We start from the raw sequence: 20,183 nt of genomic DNA on the forward strand, positions 1-20,183 counted from the left end.
AAGAAAAAAATTATTGTGGCCTAGAAGGATTTGCATTATGATGTGGCCCCTGCCTGTCTCTCATCTCTCTAGTCTCATGCCACTGTCGTCCCTGTACACCTCTCTAGGCACATTGGCCTTTCAGTTCCTCAAACACACCACACCCTTTGCATTCTCAGGGTCTTTGCATATGCTCTTCCCTTTGCTTAGAACACTGTTGTGTGGCTAATTGCTACTCATATTTTGGATCACAGCTTAAATGGCACTTCCTCAGGGAAGCCTTCCCTAATGTGCTTAATCTAAATTATTCGTCCACACTAACCTCTTTTACATAGCTCAGTTCTTTTTCTTCACTGCACTCATCATTAACAGTTAGGCATTTATTTACATCTTTATTTTCCATCTCAAATCCACTAGATTGTAAGCTTGGAATGTAGGAATCATATCTAACGTTGTGTCCAATACCTATCACAGTGCCTGGCACGTGGAAGCATTCAGTCACTTTTCCTCAGGTGCATGAATACTGGTCATTAGATTGATGGAAAGAGGCCACTTTTTCTTGGTGTTACTGAGAAGCAGAGAAATGGACGAAAAGAGAATTGTCAACTCTTTCCCTTTCTGGCTCCCTCTGAATGGCTGAGGCCTTCTGCCTTGTTCATCTAATCCCATAGGCACTGTGGGCCAATTTAGGGAATAGCCTCCTAATTACACAGCTTGAAGACCTCATCAGGCAGACTGCTTTTCAGAGCCAGCCACTTCTGTTATTAAATAGCAAATGGCATTCACAGAAGAAGCACCTGATTGGCCACCAGAGCATCTTATGAGGCAGGAGGAAGTATTAACAGTTTAATTTTTTCTTAGGAAGTTGGAGTATATCTTCATTTTTCAACCAAAGCATCTTTGCCATTTCTCTTAAGTTGAAATGCTGTGAGTTTTGAAAAAAAACCAAAACCTTCATAATCATCTCAGTAGAGAGGTTTTTTATAAGGACGGAGTGAGGAAGTGTGAGTTACATTGTCTTTTGTATTCCTTTATCTCATCTGGTGTATATATTAAACAAATAGCTCTAACTAAACATTTCCTTCCTCCAGTTTAGAAACTGTCCATAGAGTACCCAGGTTCATAGCTTCAAAATGCTGAGCTAATCCCCTCTGTGTTTATGTAATTCCTCTCTGTTTCAGATGCGGTTGGCTTTCTTTCCAGACCTGAGCGTTTCTGTGTCGTGCCGTAGTGACATGATGCAGATTTACATGCATAATCTTTTCAAATGCATTGAGGACAGAAAACTGTGTTGCATTTGTTTAACATGTGTCCTGCTTGATAAATGATACACACAGTTGCTGCCTTCCATAAACTTGCCTGCAGCTAGAGTTAATGATGGGAAAGGAAAGAAGGGAGTCAAAACCACAGCTTGATTTGAACAAAGCAAATGAAAAAAAAAGAAAAAATCTACAGGCTCCACTCCTGTTCTTGTGGAAGGAAGAAAGCTAATGTGTATTGAGTGTCTACTATGTTGCCAGGCATTACTTTCTCCTGTTTTGTTCAGTGATCGACATAGGTCCTTGCTAAGATGAAGCATTATTTATTCCATTTTATAGATGAGGCTCAGAGAAGTTAAATATCTCCCCCAGGTTCACACTGTAAGGATAGAGTCAAGATTTGAACACGGGTCTTTTTGACACTAAAGCCTGTGTTCCTTTCACCATTCCTACAGTAAGTAATTCAGCAAATATTTATTGAGTTTCTGCGAGTTATTAGGCTCTATTTGAGGTGTTGGGAATTCACTGATTAAGACAGCCAGGGTTCCTGCCTTCATAGACCTTGCACGTGAGGGACTCGTTGGGATATAAAGAGAATGGAAGGCCGGTAATTAAAATGGCCCTAGCAAAGTTGACTTGGACCCACATTGTCAAAGTTCTTGTTCACCTGTCTACACAACTTTTATCATCTTTCATCCTTTAACCTAGATTAGCTCAAGAACAGCAATAGCAGACATTGCTAATTGATCACAGCACTCTTTCTTGCCTGACCCTAGATGGGGTCGATGAGTTTTCTCCACACAGTACTCTAAGCAGCTACAACCAGTTGGTCAGTGTTGCTGTTTGAGAAAAGCCCATTTGCTGGTCAGCATCCCTTCAGTAAGGGGGTACAGGCTGAGATGGAAGTGCAGTAGAAATAAGTGCCTTTTTGTCTGAGCCATGAGTAGTTCAGAAGTCATGTTGGAAAAATAACTGTGATTCCCTGAATTTCTGTATCCTACCATATCAAACGAAAGTTTACATATTTAGAATATTTTAGAAGAAGTACCTCTTTTAATAGGTTTTTTGCAAATGAAACCTCTCTTGATTCATAATTTTTCTGCATATGAAAGGACAGAACAAGTAAAGTATAATATAAAGTTTTAGAGGGGTTATATACATGAAGTATAAGTAAGGAGTTGAGTTTTTCTAACTGATCTAAGCCAGTTCATTATCTACCTATTCAACGTATGTTTACTGAGCACTTACCATGTACCTGGCACTGTAATTATACTGGGAAGACGTACATATTGAGGCATAGTTCCTGCCCAGCTTGGAAGCAGCTGTGGGTGTTCCCATGCCTATGGGGGAAGGTTGTATGGAAAGACTGGGGACCAGACGGCCAAAGGCAGTTGGTGGCGGTGGGATGTGACAGCTGAGTTCTCGGTCATTCAGGGAGAAGCTTCAGAAGAGGGGGATTCGGAGACTTGAGATCAGGTCACTTCAAAGTAGAGATTCTCCCTTTATTGCTAACTTTAGAAATGGAAGAAAATTTCATTTCTTTATCCAGCTCTTTTATTTACCTTGACCGTTCCCTTTGTACACCAGACCAATTCCAAATTATTTTTGGCTACTTTATTTATTTATTTATTTATTTATTTATTTATTTTTAAGATTTTATTTTTAAGTAATCTCTGCACCCAATGTGATTTACAACTCCCAAGATAAGAGTCGCATGCTCCACCAACTGAGCCAGCCAGGCACCCCTATTTTTGGCTATTAAAAAAAAAAAAAATCAAATTCCCCGTGTCTCAATTACTGAATACAGTGAGCTAATAGATCTGGAAGAAAATTCGAAGTAATGTCATTGGATGGAGAGTTGAGGTGCCCGGAGTCTCCTCCTAACTCGGCCAGTAATCGGAAGTATGTGGGCAAGGTCCTCGCTCCCTTGTTCTTGGCTCTCAGGGAAGACCGCATATGTGTGGAGGGTCCCTGTATACATACGGAAGGAACTGTACTTGATTATGTCAGAGATCCCTTCCAGCTCCAGTAGTCTGTGGTTAGAGGTACCATTTTAAGAATTTACTATTTTAAGCAGTGGTTACACTGTTGTATTCTGTGTACAGCCTCCCAAAGGGATGATTCATCTGCATGTGGACTTCCGGTTTGTCTTTTTGACCTTATGGTAACACCTTAAGTCCCTGTAGAGTTAAGGTCATGTTAAGATGAAATGGATAAGCTTTTTAGGCACTCTCTCAAAAATCAAAACAAAACCTAGAGAAGTAAAATAGGTGTGCAGTCATTAAACCACAAAGTCTAGGGAGGAACTCGAGGTCAAGAATTGGCCCTGTGGGCGCCTGGGTGGCTCAGTTGGTTAAGCGACTGCCTTCGGCTCAGGTCATGATCCTGGAGTCCCGGAATCGAGTCCCACATTGGGCTCCCTGCTCAGCAGGGAGTCTGCTTCTCCCTCTGACCCTCCCCCCTCTCATGTGCTCTCTCTCTCTCAAATAAATAAATAAAATCTTTAAAAAAAAAAAAGAATTGGCCCTATGAATCCAAGTAAAGTAGATTGGCTTTGGTCAAACGTGAAATTCTTTGAAAATGTCAGAGGCCTTTTTTCATGAATTCCACATTGTGATGCCAAGGAAAGTAACTTTCTTCCACACTGCTTTATTTTATCCTTTAGGATTTCATAGCAGGTGTAGTTATACTGTTGCTTGAGGTGAGGTGACCCACACCTTGGGAAATCAATGTACCATTGTGTCACCTAGCCCAGTAGAGAGCAAGACTGTATCGGAGAAGAACCTGAAGGATGTCAGGTGGGACAGCAGTGCATCAGCTGAGTGATGACATCAACTCAGCCTTGTTCGGAGGATTTGTGCATTCTTACCTTTATATAATAAGTTCATATGATAAGGCCCCTTGCCTGGGTGTCACTGTGTGCCAGGCACAGAGTCAGGGCATTGTTCATGTTATCTCATTTAATCCTCTGTGAGGTTTAGGTGCCTTGTGGTCTTAGATTATAACATGGAGATTCAGAGAGGTCAGGATTGTTGGCCTGGGTCACATGGTTAGTGGAGCTAGGATTTGGACTGAGCTCTTTCTGACCCTAAAGCCCATGCTGCCTTTCCTAGAGCACCTACCAGCAGAGACTCATTGCTCATTCCAAAACGTGAGTGAGGTTGGTGTGAATGTAGATGCGAATGAGTTAAATTTATTTACTCATTCCAAATCGGCACTGGTATATTTTGAGTGTAAAATGTCAAGTGGAATTTTTAATGTATAAAATCTTTCATCTGTCTTTACACCAATCTTTGCACAGACCAGCCCCCCTCCCTTGAGGATTTATTGTGGTTTTGATCTGTGTTGCCTCAAACCATTGAAATCTTTTCAAAGAAGCAGAGCTGTTTTCTTTTTATTTTTTCCTTCTCTTTGCTTTTCTTCCCTCCCGCAGTACACTGGTACTAGGAGTGGACATAGTTTGCTATTCAGCTTGATCAAAGCACTCTACACCAATGTAACTTCCTGATCTTACTGGTAACAGAACTAAATGTTTCCATGTTCTGCCAAGATGGGTTGCCAGTTATCGACAGAGGGCTTGCATCTGGTAATAATTATTTACTAATTCTGTTTACCTTTTGATCTGGTTTTCAGTGTACAGCTGCAGCTATCAAGGCTATAAGAGAAAGTGGAATGAATCTGAATCCAGAAGTGGAAGGGACGCTAATTCGGGTACCCATTCCCAAGTAAGTTTGGTTAAAATTCACATATTTTGGTGGAATAGGGTGGTTGTCCTTGGAAGGAAACCAACACATCAAGATACTGTTAGGCTGGTAGCATACCTTACCTGTACTCTCATTCTGGCAAACTCCAACATCTTTTGAGATCCAGTTTACTGATTCAGAAATATTTATTGAGTGCCTACTATGTACTAGGCGCTGGAGATGCAGCAGTAAACCTGCAAAGTCCTTGTCTGTGCATGTGTTCTGGTTGGGAAGGTAGGACACAGGGCGCCTGGGTGGCTCAGTCGGTTGAGCGACTGCCTTCGGCTCAGGTCATGATCCTGGAGTCCCGGGATCGGGTCCCGCATCGGGCTCCCTGCTCGGCGGGGAGCCTGCTTCTCCCTCTGACCCTCCCCCCTCTCATGTGCTCTCTCTCTCTCATTCTCTCTGTCTCAAATAAATAAAATCTTTAAAAAAAAAAAAAAGGTAGGACACATAAATAGAGTCATTCCAGATAATGAAATGCTGTGAGGAAAGAAAAGGTGCTGGGACCCAATAGAGCAACTTGATGAGGGTGATGGTGGAGGGATAACTTCAGCCTGGGAAGACTCTTTAAGGAGGTAAGATTTTTGCTGAGCTGAATGGTGAGGAAGAGCCAGCCTCAGGGAAGAGCTTTTCAGGCAGAGTGAACAGCCAGCACAAAGGCCCCAAATCAGAATAGACCTCAACACTTGTCATCTCCAACCCATGCTCCTTGAAGAGTTATTTTTTTTACATTAGTCCTTGTTTGTTGAAAAATTTAGGCATTAGAACAGAATATTGTTAATTATATAAATAGAACTTAGAGTTTTGAGTGAGTAAAAATGTATGTTTATTTTTAAATTAAAAAAGAAAAGAAATAACAAGACCTTGGCATGTTTGAGAACGCGAAAGCCAGTGTTTCTGAAACTCAGGGAGGGCGGCAGAGAGAGTGGTAGGAGAGGCTTCTCAGGCTGTGGTAAGGAGTATGTGGGCTTTACTCTAATTGAAATGGGAAACGACTGGAAGAGTTTAAGCAGAGCGATCTGATCAGATGTTGACTTTTTGAGGGTCTCTCTGGCTGTGGACTAACAAATGGAACATGGGGGGACAGGGTAGACACAAGAATAGTCAGGAGTCAACCGTGATGGCCCAGGTGAGTTAGGAATCTTCGAAGATTCCAAACCTGTGAAGATTCCAGAGCAGGCAGATGTTTCTCCTTCTGTCATCTTGTCGCCTAATTATCTTTAAGTCCCTCTTCCTACACAGTGCCTCACAGACAGCAGATCCCAGATCAACATTGAATTAATTCATTTAGTCATTCAACACATATTTATTAAGCACTAACTACATGCCAGGCACTTTTCCTAGTGGCTGAGCCAAAGCAGTAAACAAAATAAACAACAAAAAGCTGCTGTCCTCCTGGGCTTACCTTCTAGTTGAGTAGGCACAGTAAACAGAAAGACAGATAAATACATGATGTAATGTCGTGTGATGATAAGAACTATGAAAAAGAATAAGAGGGGTGTGGGGGTAGGGAATCGGGGGGTTTTATTGTAGATAGGAAGGTTCAGAAAGGAAGTGGCTTTTTTTTTTAAAAGGACTTATTTATTTTAGAGAGCGAGAGAGAGCACACATGGGGGCGGGGGCAAAGGGAGAAGGAGAGAGAAAGAATCTCAGGCAGACCCCATGCTGAGCGTGGAGCCCGAAGCCTGAAGTGGGGCTTGATCTCATGACCCTGAGATCATGACCTGAGCTGAGATGAAGAGTCAGACGCTTAGCTGACTGACCCAGCCTGGCGCCCCAAAAGGAGGTGACATTTGAGCAGAGACCTAAGTGAAATTAATGAATGAAGCCTCCAAGTAATTAGAGGGGAAATAGGGTCTTTTTATGCTACACATCGTCCTGTATTTCTTTACATATATTACCTCACTTCTCACACAATCCCTGTTTATTGCAGGTATGGAAATTTAGGCTCAGAGAGGTAAAGTAATATCTCTGAGATCAGTCAGCTAATGCTAAAGCTGGGACCTAAGCCCAGGTTTCGTTGATTCTAAAGCCCCATGATGTACCCATGCTAGCAACAAGAATCAATCCCAACACTTAGAGTCCACTAAACTTTTTTCCTGCTTTATGGCCAGAAAGTGGCTGTCTTATTCCATTGGGTTCTCGGTATTCTGTAAGTCAGAATTAACACTGTGCTTTGAAATCTGTGAATTTGGAGCAACATAACCTAGTGTTTAAGAACCAAGTAGACCTGAATTCAAGTCCAGTACCTGTTTGCTTGGTTAGTTCATTAATTTGCTCAGCAAATTTTTACAAATGGATCATGTGTCAGGCTCTGTGCTAGGGGCTGGGGATATATGAACCTGATGTTTGTCTTCGTGGAGGTCACAGGCTGTGGCCAGGCCCCTTCTTTATATCATCTACAGCTTATCTGTGGCGTTTACTTTACCTACAGTTTACAGTTGAAAACATTAAAATTCAAAGAAATTAAGGGACTTGCCCAAGATCACATGGCCAGTAAGTTGCAGTCAGGATTCGAATCCTCAGTTTTTCTGTTACTAGAGTACATGCTCTTGATCCTTCACTGTCTTTATAGATGGGTAATTCTGGAAAGTGCTAAGTGTGTTCATGGACATCAGATGTAAGACTTGCAACTGGAATGGATAGTAGTCGGCAGATTTGTTTTTTAGTTCTTGTTCTTTTGTTTGTGAAATCTTGGAAAAACCACTTAACCTCCTTGAGCCTCAGTTTCCTTGTATACCAGATGAAGAGATTATTCTCAGTGGCCTGCCGCGTCCCTCTGGAACTTTAAAATTCTGTGGATGCTATGAATTTATGCTGCTAAATGCTCATTGCTGACTTGGATTCTTCTGAGAGTGGCCCGGTTGTGTATCATATTATTCTTTCAAAGATCCAGTTGACATAATGTGCATCTCTGCAGCCCTACAGAGTTAATGATTGCCCTTGTGCATTGTATGTAAGTTTGAAGGATCAGTGAGTTTTACTTAAATTTCCAAAGACTTGGGGATCTGTTACATTGTATTTTACATTATTTTATGTTGGTTAATGGGAGTAATCTAAGAGAAAGTTGACGGACCGAAACCGTCTGCTCCTGCAAACCTCATTTTTTATATACTTACTTCCCTTTGACAAGGTGGTAAGGTCATGAGGCCCCTTACTGAATTATACGTTTGGTAGTTTTCCAGATAAAAAATGAATGATCTGTTCTTCATTATGGAGGCAGTGTCATATGAGAGGATAAAGGTTGATTTAGACATAAAGAAGGACGAAGGTTTTTATTTGGTTTTGGCAGTGACTTCCATATGACCGTGGGCACGTCACCCTAGCAGCCTGCTGCCTTCTAGTTCCTTACTTGTAAAATAAGTGAAATAATACATAATGATAGGTAGAGATTTGGTGGGATTAGTAGAGAAAATAGATTAAGTCGTATGATCTCCTTAGAGCAAAGAAATTATATAAATATAAGAAATCGATATTATTTCAGTAAACTTAATTTTCTAGATAACATAATTGTAGTTTAGGAGAAAGGAAGAAGTGAGGAAGGGAACTAATATGTTGAGTACCGATTATGTCTCAGGACCTGGTAGGTGCTTGAGCTACGTGGGGAAAGTATCATGGTTAAATTTCTGCCTTGGTACCACAGAAGCATGCAGTTGAGTTCATCCTGTCCTCCTTTTTAGCTGGGTGCCAATGGCAGCTGTCCCCACCTCTCTGAGACTCAGGGAGGTCATCTGTAAAATATTCATAGGACCTGCCTTCTGTGGTTTTTGGGAGGTTTCAGTGAGATAGTGTACACAAAGATTTTGATGCTTAGCCAGTACCCAGTGAATGCTAGCAAATGTTCCTCCATCCCCTTTCATAAATAGGCAAGAGCACCATTCCCTTTTAATGATGAGGAAGCTGAGATCCAGAGAAGAGGGCTGTTGGTTCCGGGTCAGATAGCTGGTAATTGGCAAAGCTGTGAAGAGGAAAATAATACGCCAAAGCTTCTATTAGGAGGTTGGGAGGTGTGAGGGAACCAGAAGCATCGGATATATATTATATTCCGAGCATCAGATTCTGATTATAAAATTTCAAGTTTAGTTCTAGGAAAATTTGCCTTTCCTGATCGATCTTGATTCTTCCTCTGCCTAATGATCAGTCTGCAAGTTTTCTGGCCTTAACTCTGGCTGCCCAGAGCTAAGTTTTATTTGCAGTTGCAGCAGATCATGGCTAGGACCTCGTCCTCATTATACTCCTCTGATTCTTAGATTCTTATTTAAATGAGTCAGCGGAGTATGTGGCTCATACTAGAATCTGCCTCTGATCCTTTTGGGAAAGAGGGAGAAGATAAATCCTAAGTTGGCAACAGGTCATACTTGGAGCCCTCTTTCACCGCCTCTGGGAATGCAGCCCCAACTGGCTGTGCACAGGTTCTTCTCGTGGCTACAGTGACACTGAGCCTCAGAGGCTGGCTTTTGTCTGTACCCACGGGCAGTGTGTACAGCTTTTGTTTTCTCCTCTGGCCAGTGTTCTTTCATTTAGAGAAGTCAGCTTACTGGATAGATTCTTTGATCATTCCTGTTAATGTTTCAGATTCAGTGAAACCGTTCCTTCTACTTTTTCTTTCCTATCTATGTAATCCCATTTGGGGTACTGTTTATTAATCACCTGCTCTGCACGTGTAGTGCCTGAGGGTGCTGTGCTGGATGCCTTATAGTTTCTCCCCGAATTCTCACAACACTCTGATGAGGTCAGGAGACTGTTCTTATGCCTGTTTGACCGGTGAGGTGCCTGAAGCTCACGGAAGTAAACACCCATCATCAAAAGCTGTAAGTGGCAGAAGCAGGATTAGAACTCAGATCTTTTTGGGGCGCCTGGATGGCTCAGTCGGTTAAGCCTCTGCCTTCGGCTCGGGTCGTGATCCCAGGGTCCTGGGATCAAGCCCCACATCGGGCTCCCTGCTCGGCAGGAAGCCTGCTTCTCCCTCTCCCACTCCCCCTGCTTGTGTTCCCTCTCTCGCTGCCTCTCTCTGTGTCAAATAAATAAATAAAATCTTTAAAAAAAAAAAAAAAGAACTCAAATCTTTTTTTACTGCCTTTTTCCCTGTTCTGGTCTCCTGATGGCAGGTCTCTCTGGAACATCACTCTTTCACTGCACTGAGTGAAGTGATCGGGGACCCTGAAAAGTTTTGAGCAGGAGATCTTTTTCATCAGGCCAGATTTCCACCCTGACCCCATTCACATCTTTATTATGCCCCCAAACAAGCACACAGACCCACGTTCCATTGCTCATCAGTTTACCAAATTTCAGTGAGAAAACCACACAAAGTAGAATGAGGCTGCTTGTTGGAGAGTGCTGACCTCATGTCTGCCTTTAGAGAAACCTGTAAGGAATCATGAATTCACTGAAGAAATAAAAGTACGTGTGATTGACTCACTCCCTGCTGAGGTTGCATTCTTCCTTGATTGTCCCCCTCTGTCGTTATTTTTCATCAATGTCCGCATTGATTTTATTTTAAATAGAATTAAAGAAAAAATTAAAATACCTCCATCCTGTTCTCCATGGGGAACCACTCTTAGCACCTTGATTTCCTAGACTTTTTTCTATGCAGATTGAAACACGTGTCTCTATCTCCTCCATTTTTCCTGTAATGATAAGGGATTAAATTACATACACTGTTCTGCACTTGTTTTTTAACTTAACAATGTGTCATTACTCTCTGATGAGAATTCCTCCGCACTCTTTTTAAAGGATGCATAGCAGTTGCATTTTACACACAGCATTAACTAGTTTGCAGTTGTTGAATGTGTTGGTTGTTGAAAGTTTTTCTCTTTTACTAACTGTGTCATAAGGCTCTTCAAGGTTTGCTTCCGGTTCTACTGGGAGTAGGAAGTGGTAGGGCGGGGGAACTGTAATCTGGAAACAAGGGAACGGGGGAGCCTTAGTACAGCTGTTGCTGCTTGATTGTCTCAGTGCTCGTTTGCAACAGTGGGCTGCATATTGCTGAGCTTCTTAGCAACGTGGACATTTCAGAGCCAGACAGCCATCTGCAGCGCACCCAGGTGACCCTCCAGGGCTGCTCAGATCCCCACTGCTTTACTCAGTCTATTGATTTAAATGTTAAATTCATCCCAAAACACCCTCATAGAAACTTCCAGAATAATGTTTGACCAAATACCTGGGCACCCTGTGGCCTAGTTAAATTGACACATAAAATTCGCCATCGTAGTTTTATAGACCGTTATAAGGATTTTGGCTTTTGTTTGGAATGAAATGGGAAGTCACCGGAGGGTTTTGAGCTAGGGAGTGACATGATCTGAGTTAGGTTTTGAAAGGCTCATACCGGTTGCTATTTTGAGAATTCTGCCATAGGAAGGCAAGGATGAAAGCAGGGTCCAGTTAGGAGCTATTGCAGTAACCCAGGCATGATGATGGCCTGGATAGCTTAGTAATGGTGGAGTTGGTAAGAAGTGGTTGAATTCCGGATACGTTTTATAGAAAAAGCTGCCTGGATTTGCTGGCAGGTTGGTTGTGAATTTAGAAAAAGAGGACTCAGAGATGCCTCCAAGGTTTTTGATCTGAGCACCTGGAAGGATGGAAGTGCTACTCACTGACAGGGCAGATTGTGGGAGGGCCAGTTGGGGGTAAGCGAAGGACAGGTTTTGTATGTGTTTATTTTGAGATACTGTGAGATCTAAGTGGAAAGGTCAAGTAGGCTGTTTGATCTATAAGCTTAGAGTTCAGAGGACAGGTGTGGGCCAGAGAAATCTGGGTGACGTGAGCCTATAGAGGAGGCTGTGAAATTAGGTGAGATTATTTTATAGAGTGATGTAGGTCATGAAGAGAAGGGGTTTGGTGGATATGGCCTTGATGGTCCACTTCAAGATTTATGGGTCAGGGAGGTGAGGAGGAGCCAGCAAAGGAGACTGAGACTAAGTGGCCAGAGAACCCGGAAGACATGGGTCCAGGAAACTGAGCAAAGCATTTTAAAGAGGAGGGAGTCATTGGCCATGCTGAACATGGCCGATGAGTCCAGGGAGAGAAGGTGTGAGAATGATCACTGGTTTTAGCGACCTGATTTATCCACCACTTAATCTCTAGGTATAAAGGAAAGCACAAGGGCTTTGGGGTTCAAATCCCTGTTCTGTCACTCTGTGTACGTCAGCTTGGGTCCTATGAGAAGCAGATGCCAGGACAGAATCAGATGTGTAAGAGGTTTATGGGAGGAAATGCCCGTGATAGAGACAGAGTACAGGTCTGCCACCAGTGAAGAAAGGAAGAGGTGGGGATTGGGTGGGAGGAGACCCCCGGCAGTGCACCTCTGAGAAAGTCACCCAGGCTGAAGGGGCGTTCCTGAGTAGATTGCCTGTTAAAGGAGCACCTCTGTCATGTATGGCCAGTGCCTAGCAGTCTGGGGAATGTGCCCACTGCTTAATTATTAGAAGCCTCAGCTTCCTTATCTGTAAAATGGGAATCATTTCTATGGTTGTGAGGAGTAATGGGATATCCTATGTGGTACTCTCAGTGTGGGGCTTGGCATGTCATAGGTACCTAACCAATTTTAATTCCTTTATCTTATAGTATGTGGCACTAATTCTCCTAATAAAAGAGTTCTTGGAAACATTATTTTTCTGATTATTTGGAAGTGAGACCAATGATATGTTACTTCTGTTTAGTGATTGCTCTTTTGGTCCTTAACTCTCTCCCTCTTCCTCACCAACTCCCTCCCCCAACCTCATGTTCATTTTTTTCTATCTTTTCCCCCACTTTTAGGGGTGGGAGGAGTTGCGTCATGATGTTGTAATTATTTTGGAACTTCAGTTGCTCAGGAATACTATAGTTTGATTGTTAGTGAGCATTCAGTTTGTTCTTTGAATGTGAATTATGGCAAATAAGACCTCCTAGAAGGTATATCCTGAATAAGAAAATCTGAGGACCAGTCCTGGCTGTGGTGTGAGATTTGCTTTGTGTTTCTGGTGAGCAGAGGGACCTTGGCTCTTCTTAACACCCCCAGCCCACTGAGCTGCTTGGCAAGGCCTCCCAACAGTCAGACAGTTGCCATTGTCAGCTCCCACTTTTCCTTCGGGCATCATCGGGGATGATAGACCTTATGCCCAGGTAGGCTCCTTCCCTCAGACTTCATTCTGAGGTGACAGCATGGAGGAGAATTCTACTTAGGCTCGGACCATGGCGTTTCACCAGATTCCAGTAAAAAGCCCTGTGTTACAGTTCTCGTAGCCCAAATCCCCTTTCCCAAGTACTTTTCCCCCACTATATCCTGACATATGGTTTCTCATGAACGATGACCAGGTTTCTTCCAGGGAGAGCAAGCCAGGTAAGGCAAGGTAGGATGGTCCCCAGGCTGAGTTCACCAGGGGCGGGGAGCCACGGTGCAGCCAGGGAAAGGCAGCATGGAAAGCTGGGGGAGCCAAGGTTACCGTCAGAAAAACCGTGAAAAGGAAACCAATGAAGAGAGTTATGTGACCTTACACTGGTTATTTCAGTTCTCTGAGTCTCAGTGTCCTCATCTGTAGAATGGGATAATAGCCACATTTACTTTGGGGCAGATGTACTGGGGGACACTCCTGAGACGGATAAAGGGGAGGGGGAGCAGGAGTAGAGGGGAGAGCCTTTGGACCGTGACACAGGCCGGACACCCGTGAAGAGAGGAAAGTCAGGCAGTGAGGGTGAATGTTAGTTTTCAAGTGGTCGCCGTCAAAGTACCTGGTGTCACAGAGCATTCCTGTGACCTTCCCTGCGTAGTGATTGCACACGGTCGCAGGGAGCAGTGTCAGCGCTGCCGATCCCCAGGTGAGGAAACGGGCGTGCCTCCCGTCCTGACGCTTTCCGTCCAGGAGACGAGCACTGTTCAGTGACAAAAACCAGAGAGGCATAGGACCTTCTTCAGCAGCTTTACTGAGATACAAGTCACCCACTTCAACAATTCAGTGGTTTTGGCATATTCAGAGAGTTGTGCCACCATCACCACAATCAGTTTTCGGACATTTTTCATCACCCCAAAAAGAAACTCTGTACCCGCTAGCGGTCACGCCCAGCTTTATCGTCTCACCACCCTGCCCCACTTGGGATTGCTGTAGGCAACCACTAAGCTGCTTTCTGTCTCCGTGGATTTCCCTGTTCGGAGCATTTCATAAAAATGGAATCACACATTATGTGGTCTTTTGTGACTGGCTTTTTTCCCTTAGCATAATGTTTTCACGCTCATCCATGCTCTAGCACGTGTAAGTACTTCATTCTTTTTATCGCCAAATAATATTCCATTGTAGGGGCATATACCACATTTTATTTATCCATTCGTAAGTTGATGAACATCTGAGTTGTTTCCACTTTTTGGCTGTTAGGAATAATGCTGCTGCTATGAATGTCACTGCACACACTTTTGCGTAAACATATTTTCAGTTCTCTTGGGTACATACGTAAGGGTGGAGTTGCTGGGTCATATGACAGCTCTTTTTAACTTTTTGAGGATCTGCCAAACTTTTCCACAAGGGCTGCACATTTTACACTCCCACCAGTAATGTATAGGGGTTCCAGTTTCTCCGTCTCCTTGCCAACACTTGTTTTAGTTCATTGTTATTATTACCACCATCCTAGTGGGTAAGATGTGGTATCTCATTATAGTTTTGATTTGTATTTCCCTCATGATTGCTGATGCTAAGCATCTTTTCATGTGTTTGTTTGGCATTTATATATCTTCAGAACAATGTCTATTGAAGTTCTTTACCCATTTTTTAATTGAGTTGTTCTTTTGTTAAATTCTAAGGGTTCTTTATATATTCTGGATACTAGACTTCTAGATATATAATGTTCATCTCTTAATTGTAAAAATGGTACACATTTATTGCAAAAACTCAAATCCTGTAGAAAAATAAAAAGTTTTTACTGTTCCCCAAATATTCTTCCATGAAATAACTTGAGGGGCTTGGTGTATATCCTTCCAAATTGTAAAAGATGCATATACAAACCTGTATGTGTATATATATTTAAGTTTACATAAATGGGATTGAATGTCTGCTTTTTTTTTTTTTTTTTAAACCATGCCTGTGTACATATCTTCATGGTGATCTCATTGTTTTGGCCACTGCAGAGAAATACCCTTTTGAAGTGGGTATAATACCGATAAGGAAACTGGGGCATCAGGAAGTTTAATTTGTTCAAGGTCACAGATTAGTCAGCAGAGGAGTCATTATTCAGATCGAAGCTGTCTGCTTCTAGAACCCATGTTCTTACCACAATGTCATGTTGTTCGTCGGGCTGCCGACCGGGAGCCCGTCTTCCAGCTCTGTGGCCGCCTCGTCTAGCTGCTGTAGGGTCTTGTGAACCTTTACCTGAGTAGTGGGTCTGATGTGTGCATTCCAGGAAACACCCTTTTCTTATACAACCCACACACAAGCAGACCTTCAGCAGTCCCGAAAGGGAAAAATAGAGAAGAAGGCCTAGGGACTTCATTTGGGCTGGGGCAGCCGCACCCTGCATTTGAGCAACTGCAGTCGCTTTTCCAGCCCTTTCCTTCTCACCGCCTGCTTGCCACCGCTACTTGCTTAGGGGCACTCGTTCTGCTGGCTGGGTTCCAGTCCCTTGTTTCTTCCTGCCTTCCAGGCCTGCAAGGGCCTCCGTGCACTGTTAGGGTGCCTGCCTCCTCCTCTACGGCGTGGCTTCCCACCCAGCCTGCAGCTTTTCAGGCGCGCCTCCTGCTAGTTCAGGATCCACATGTGTGAAACGAGGGCTCCCTCCCAGCACAGGTTCTGGCTGAAACACGTAAGAAAGTGCCATCAGGAATCAAGAGTGGAGCATGGACAGAGGAGAAGGTGCCATCAACACCTGTGCGAAAGCTGCATCCCAGAGGACAGGCTCCTCTCCTCCCTGTCCTCCCCGCTTTGTGTCCTGCACCTGTCTACAGGATGCGGCGGCTGACTGCTACAGGTCAGATCACTTTTCCATTGCAGTCCTCTGTAGATTCCCTTTCTTCTTTCTCCCCACTGCACTTGGACTTGTAGGGGAGCTGGAGGGGTAGTAATGAACTATATATCTAAGCAGGCCTTAATGTAAGAGCGGTGCTGTTCTTACCACTTCCACTAGTAAGAAGAGCTGCTTCGGTTTGTCCAGCACCAACAAGGGAGGTCTGGAATGCAAGGGTCAGCTGCACGGGGCTGTGAGGATTCACGGAGCTAATGCACGGAGAGTTATCACCTCAGGGCCTGGCACGGGGAAAGAGCTCTGCAAATATTAGGTATCATTATTATTATTGAATGGGAGCAGATGACATCCGAGTCAGATGTGTAGGCAGACGCAAGTGGGCCCTTAGTGTGACAATAATAAGATTCTTCCATGTCTCACTGTGGTGTTTTATTTTCTTCATGGCAGTCACGTTTCATTTTATATATTTACTGGTTTTTCTCTTTCACTAGAACATGGATAGGAGTTGCTCTGGCAGTTTTGTTCATGGCTGTATCCCTAGCCCCAGAACAGGGCCTCCCGTGTAGTAAGAATGCAAAAATGCCATCAGGGTTTATGGGCTAAATGAATTTGCACTTATCGTATGCACACTGCTATTCCAGGTGCTGTTTGTATTCACTAATATATTCATAACAATCCTTTGAGGTAGGTAAATTATTACTCCTCTTCTAGAACTGAAGAAACTGAGTCCTAGGGGAATGGGGTTCTTTGTGCCCCATGTCACACAGTAAGTGGAGAAGCAGGCTGTCTTTCTCAGAGCCAGGGTTTGGACCCCCCTCCCTCAGTAGGAGACATCACCAATATTTTTATTACTGATAGCATTGACAGCTTTTAAATAGTTAATATGGGGCGCCTGGGTGGCTCAGTTGGTTGGGCGACTGCCTTCGGCCCAGGTCATGATCCTGGAGTCCCGGGATCGAGTCCCGCATCGGGCTCCCTGCTCAGCAGGGAGTCTGCTTCTCCCTCTCCCGCTCCCCCCTCTTGTGCTCTCTCTCTCTCTCTCTCAAATAAATAAATAAATAAAATCTTTTTAAAAAATAAATAAATAAATAAATAGTTAATATGTACATAGGCAGAGTTCTTTAACCATCTGCCCATTTGCTCCTAACACTCACTGTGGAAGAAACGTAACATTTTTATTACTCCCCCTTCATTTGACAGTTGAGGAAATAATAACAGATAATGTTTATTGAGCACACTACCATGTGCCACACATGTATTAACTTTGAATCCTTACAACAGTCCCATTAAGTTAATGGTATTATACACATTTGACAGATGGGAAAATTGAGGCAAAGAGGTAAAATTACCCACCCAGGGCCGTACAGTTAAGACGTGAGAGATCTGAGCCTCAAACCCCAGCAGTCTGGCTTCAGGGACTGTTCTCCTAAGTGCTTCAGTAGATGTCTTCTCAATTCAGAGAGGACAAGTCACTTGTGCCCAGTCACCCAGCTCGCAGGGGGCGGAGCCGGGTTTGGAAACCAAGTCTGCCTTCACCACCAAACCTGTGTTTTTTCTTCTGTACATGAGAGCTGAGGGAAGAGTTACTTGCACTCATCTTTGCACTTGGGTTTCCGTCCCACTCGAGTGACAGGGAAGACGTCGGCTGACTTAATCAAGGTCACTCTGCTAAGAATGTGGAGATTTGAGCCCCGACCTCAGCCTCCTTTATCTCTTCATCCTGCTGGGCTGTACTTCAGCATGGTATGTCTGGCTTAGCCAGGCTTTAAGAGTCACAGGACTATCGTCTGAAAGCGGGGGGCCAGTTGTGTCCCGAGAGAGAACTAAAGTGACTGCGGGTGGTAGAAGTCCCTGCAAAGTGCGGTGTGATTTCCTTTGGGCTAAAAGGACACCTGATGTCTTTATGAGAGATTAGTGTGTGTACAACAGGGCTGGTGAGCTGGGGGTGGTGGGGGTGAGGAAAGAGGGGAGGGGGGAAATTGTATACCTAGAAGCATAGGAAGTCTGGCTGGGCTATACAAACAAAAACATTTCCTTCGGGGCCAGTGGCCCCAAGGCAGCGGGCAGCGCCCACCAGCGAACAATGAAGTCAGGCCTGTGTCTGCTGCTGATTGCAGGCTGATGCTCCTCCTGGGGGGAAGTCTCCCAGAAGCCGGTGAGGAGGTAGCGAGGTTTGTCTCTGTGGAGCTGTCAGAGATGTGTTTTGACGGGACGTTCCCTGGAAGTGCAGCTTTCTTCTCCCTCAGCCTGTCGCCCTGTCCTGCTGGAGGAGAGCGCCTGCCTCCCCCTTCCCCCACCGCCTGCTCTCCCGTGTTCCTCTTCTTTCCCTCTCTGCTTACCATCCATTCAGCAGCCCAAGCTCAAGCTACTAAATCCTTTTGATGGTTTTCTCCCTCGCCGTTCACTTCCTGTTAGTACCCCCAAGCCCGGGAGAGTTTGTGGTGAGAGTAAGAATGCAGCCACCCGGTAGTGAGCTTCTCTAGGGCACACGCGCGGCGGCGTGCCAAGCCCTTGCTGCCACCGTTTCACTTCATACTGGCTTCTGCCCTCTCAGTAACATTCTTCCTGCCACTGTCTACACGAAGAAGCAGTTTGGAGAAGTTGAATAGCACGCTTACGGTTCTGAAGCTGAGAAGTAGCAGAGCGGGGGTGGGGGGATTCCAACTTAGGTCTTCTTGGCTTTGAAGCATGTTTTTTCCACCTTTTAAAGTCCCCTCTAAGTAACCAACGATCCTTTTGAAGTCGAGCGTCTGACATAAGTGGATTTTACTGTAACTGCCAACGCTGAGCATAGCTTCCTCTGATATACACCTGGTGAATAGCTTTGTCCATGTGTCCCATTCTCAGGGAAACAATAGGAAGTATCACCGCAGTCCGGGGGATTCTCTGCTGTGCGAGTTACCATCAGGGCATGCCCTCTGCTTATTGTTCATGGGAACATGCTCAAGGAATTTTTGCAGGAAGGCCCCCATCCAGGATGTTACTGGAAGACCTGCCTGGTGGAGTATGTACAAACAAAGTGTGACCCTGCCAGCTCAGCCAAAACCCCTGCCTTATGCTGGGAGGCTCTCTGACCCTAGCGGAAAAGGCTGCTGTCTTCATCATCCAGCCAAGAAGCTGTTACAGGGCGGCTCCACAACCTCCCAGTTGTGCCTGCCTAGAGGCCCTTGGGTAGACTTTTGCCAGGAGCTTAGATCTCGTTTGTACATCGCTATCTACACAAAATACAAATCTGATCATGTTTCCTGGGCCTCACTCAGACTCATGGGACTCCATGTTGTTCCTAGGAACAATCTACTAGGACTCTTTTAAACTCTTTTATCATGGTAAGATGTACTTAAAAAATTTACCGTTATTTAAAAATGTATAGTTCAGTGGTGTTAAGTACATGGACATTGTTGTGCAACCATCTCCAGAACCCCTTTTTCATTTTGCAAAACTCCAAGTCTATACCATTAAACAATAACTTCCCATTCCCTTAACCCCCTGGTGAGCTCCCGGAAATTGCTATTCTACTTTCTGTCTCTCTGAATTTGACTATTCTAGGTACCTCGCAGAAAGTGGAATCATACCATATTTGTCCTTTTGAGTCTGGGTTATCTCACTTAACATAATGTTTTCAGGATTCATCCACGCTATCACATGTGTCAGATTTCCTTTCTAGGCTGAATGCAGTTGCACTGTGTGTATACATACCACCTGGGTGTCCGATCACTTGTCGATGGACCTACGAAGCCTCAGTGTGACATGGAAGGGCTTGTGTGCATACTCTCACGTTTGTCAGGCTCACCAGCCTCCTCCTTTGGGATAGTCTTTCTTCTCCTTCTGTCCTCAGCCTCACTGCCTTTTTCAGTCCCTCAGAGAGCAGTACCCACCTTCTGACCTGGAAAGATGCCATTACGTTACACAGACCATTCCCGCGGGTGGAAATGATCTCCCCCAGCCCCTCCACTCTTACACAGCTTTTTTTTTTTTTTTTTAAATGTATACCCTCTTCTTTTTTTCTTTTTTTTTTTAAGATTTATTTATTTGACGAGAGAGAGAGAGCGCATACAAGCAGAGGGAGAGGCCAAAGCAGACTCCCCACTGAGCAGGGAGTCCTACTCGGGGCTTGATCCCAGGACCCCGGATCATGACCTGAGCTGAAGGCTGACGCTTAACTAATTGAGGCACCCAGGCGCCCCACCACTCTTACACATCTTAATTTAAATATCACTTAGTTTAAATGTCCCCACATTTTGTTCCTGGAGTCCCACAGGGGACCTCGGTCAGACTCCCC

General features: G+C 44.3%; 1 protein-coding gene across 3 annotated transcripts in view; it reads left to right on the plus strand.

Moving 5' to 3' along the window:
* The window catches only part of MRRF (mitochondrial ribosome recycling factor), a 52,506-nt gene that overhangs the window by 17,490 nt on the left and 14,833 nt on the right, over nt 1–20,183 (plus strand). For all 3 annotated transcript variants that reach the window (XM_006747066.3, XM_031017896.2, XM_081803535.1), the window contains exon 5: nt 4,872–4,963. In XM_006747066.3, the coding sequence (XP_006747129.3) occupies nt 4,872–4,963 (92 nt within the window). The remainder of the gene's footprint in view (nt 1–4,871; nt 4,964–20,183) is intronic.

This window comes from Leptonychotes weddellii, chromosome 14 (assembly GCF_054177405.1).
Source record: "Leptonychotes weddellii isolate Sample4059 chromosome 14, ASM5417740v2, whole genome shotgun sequence".
In the NCBI taxonomy this organism is placed as follows: Eukaryota; Metazoa; Chordata; class Mammalia; order Carnivora; family Phocidae; genus Leptonychotes; species Leptonychotes weddellii.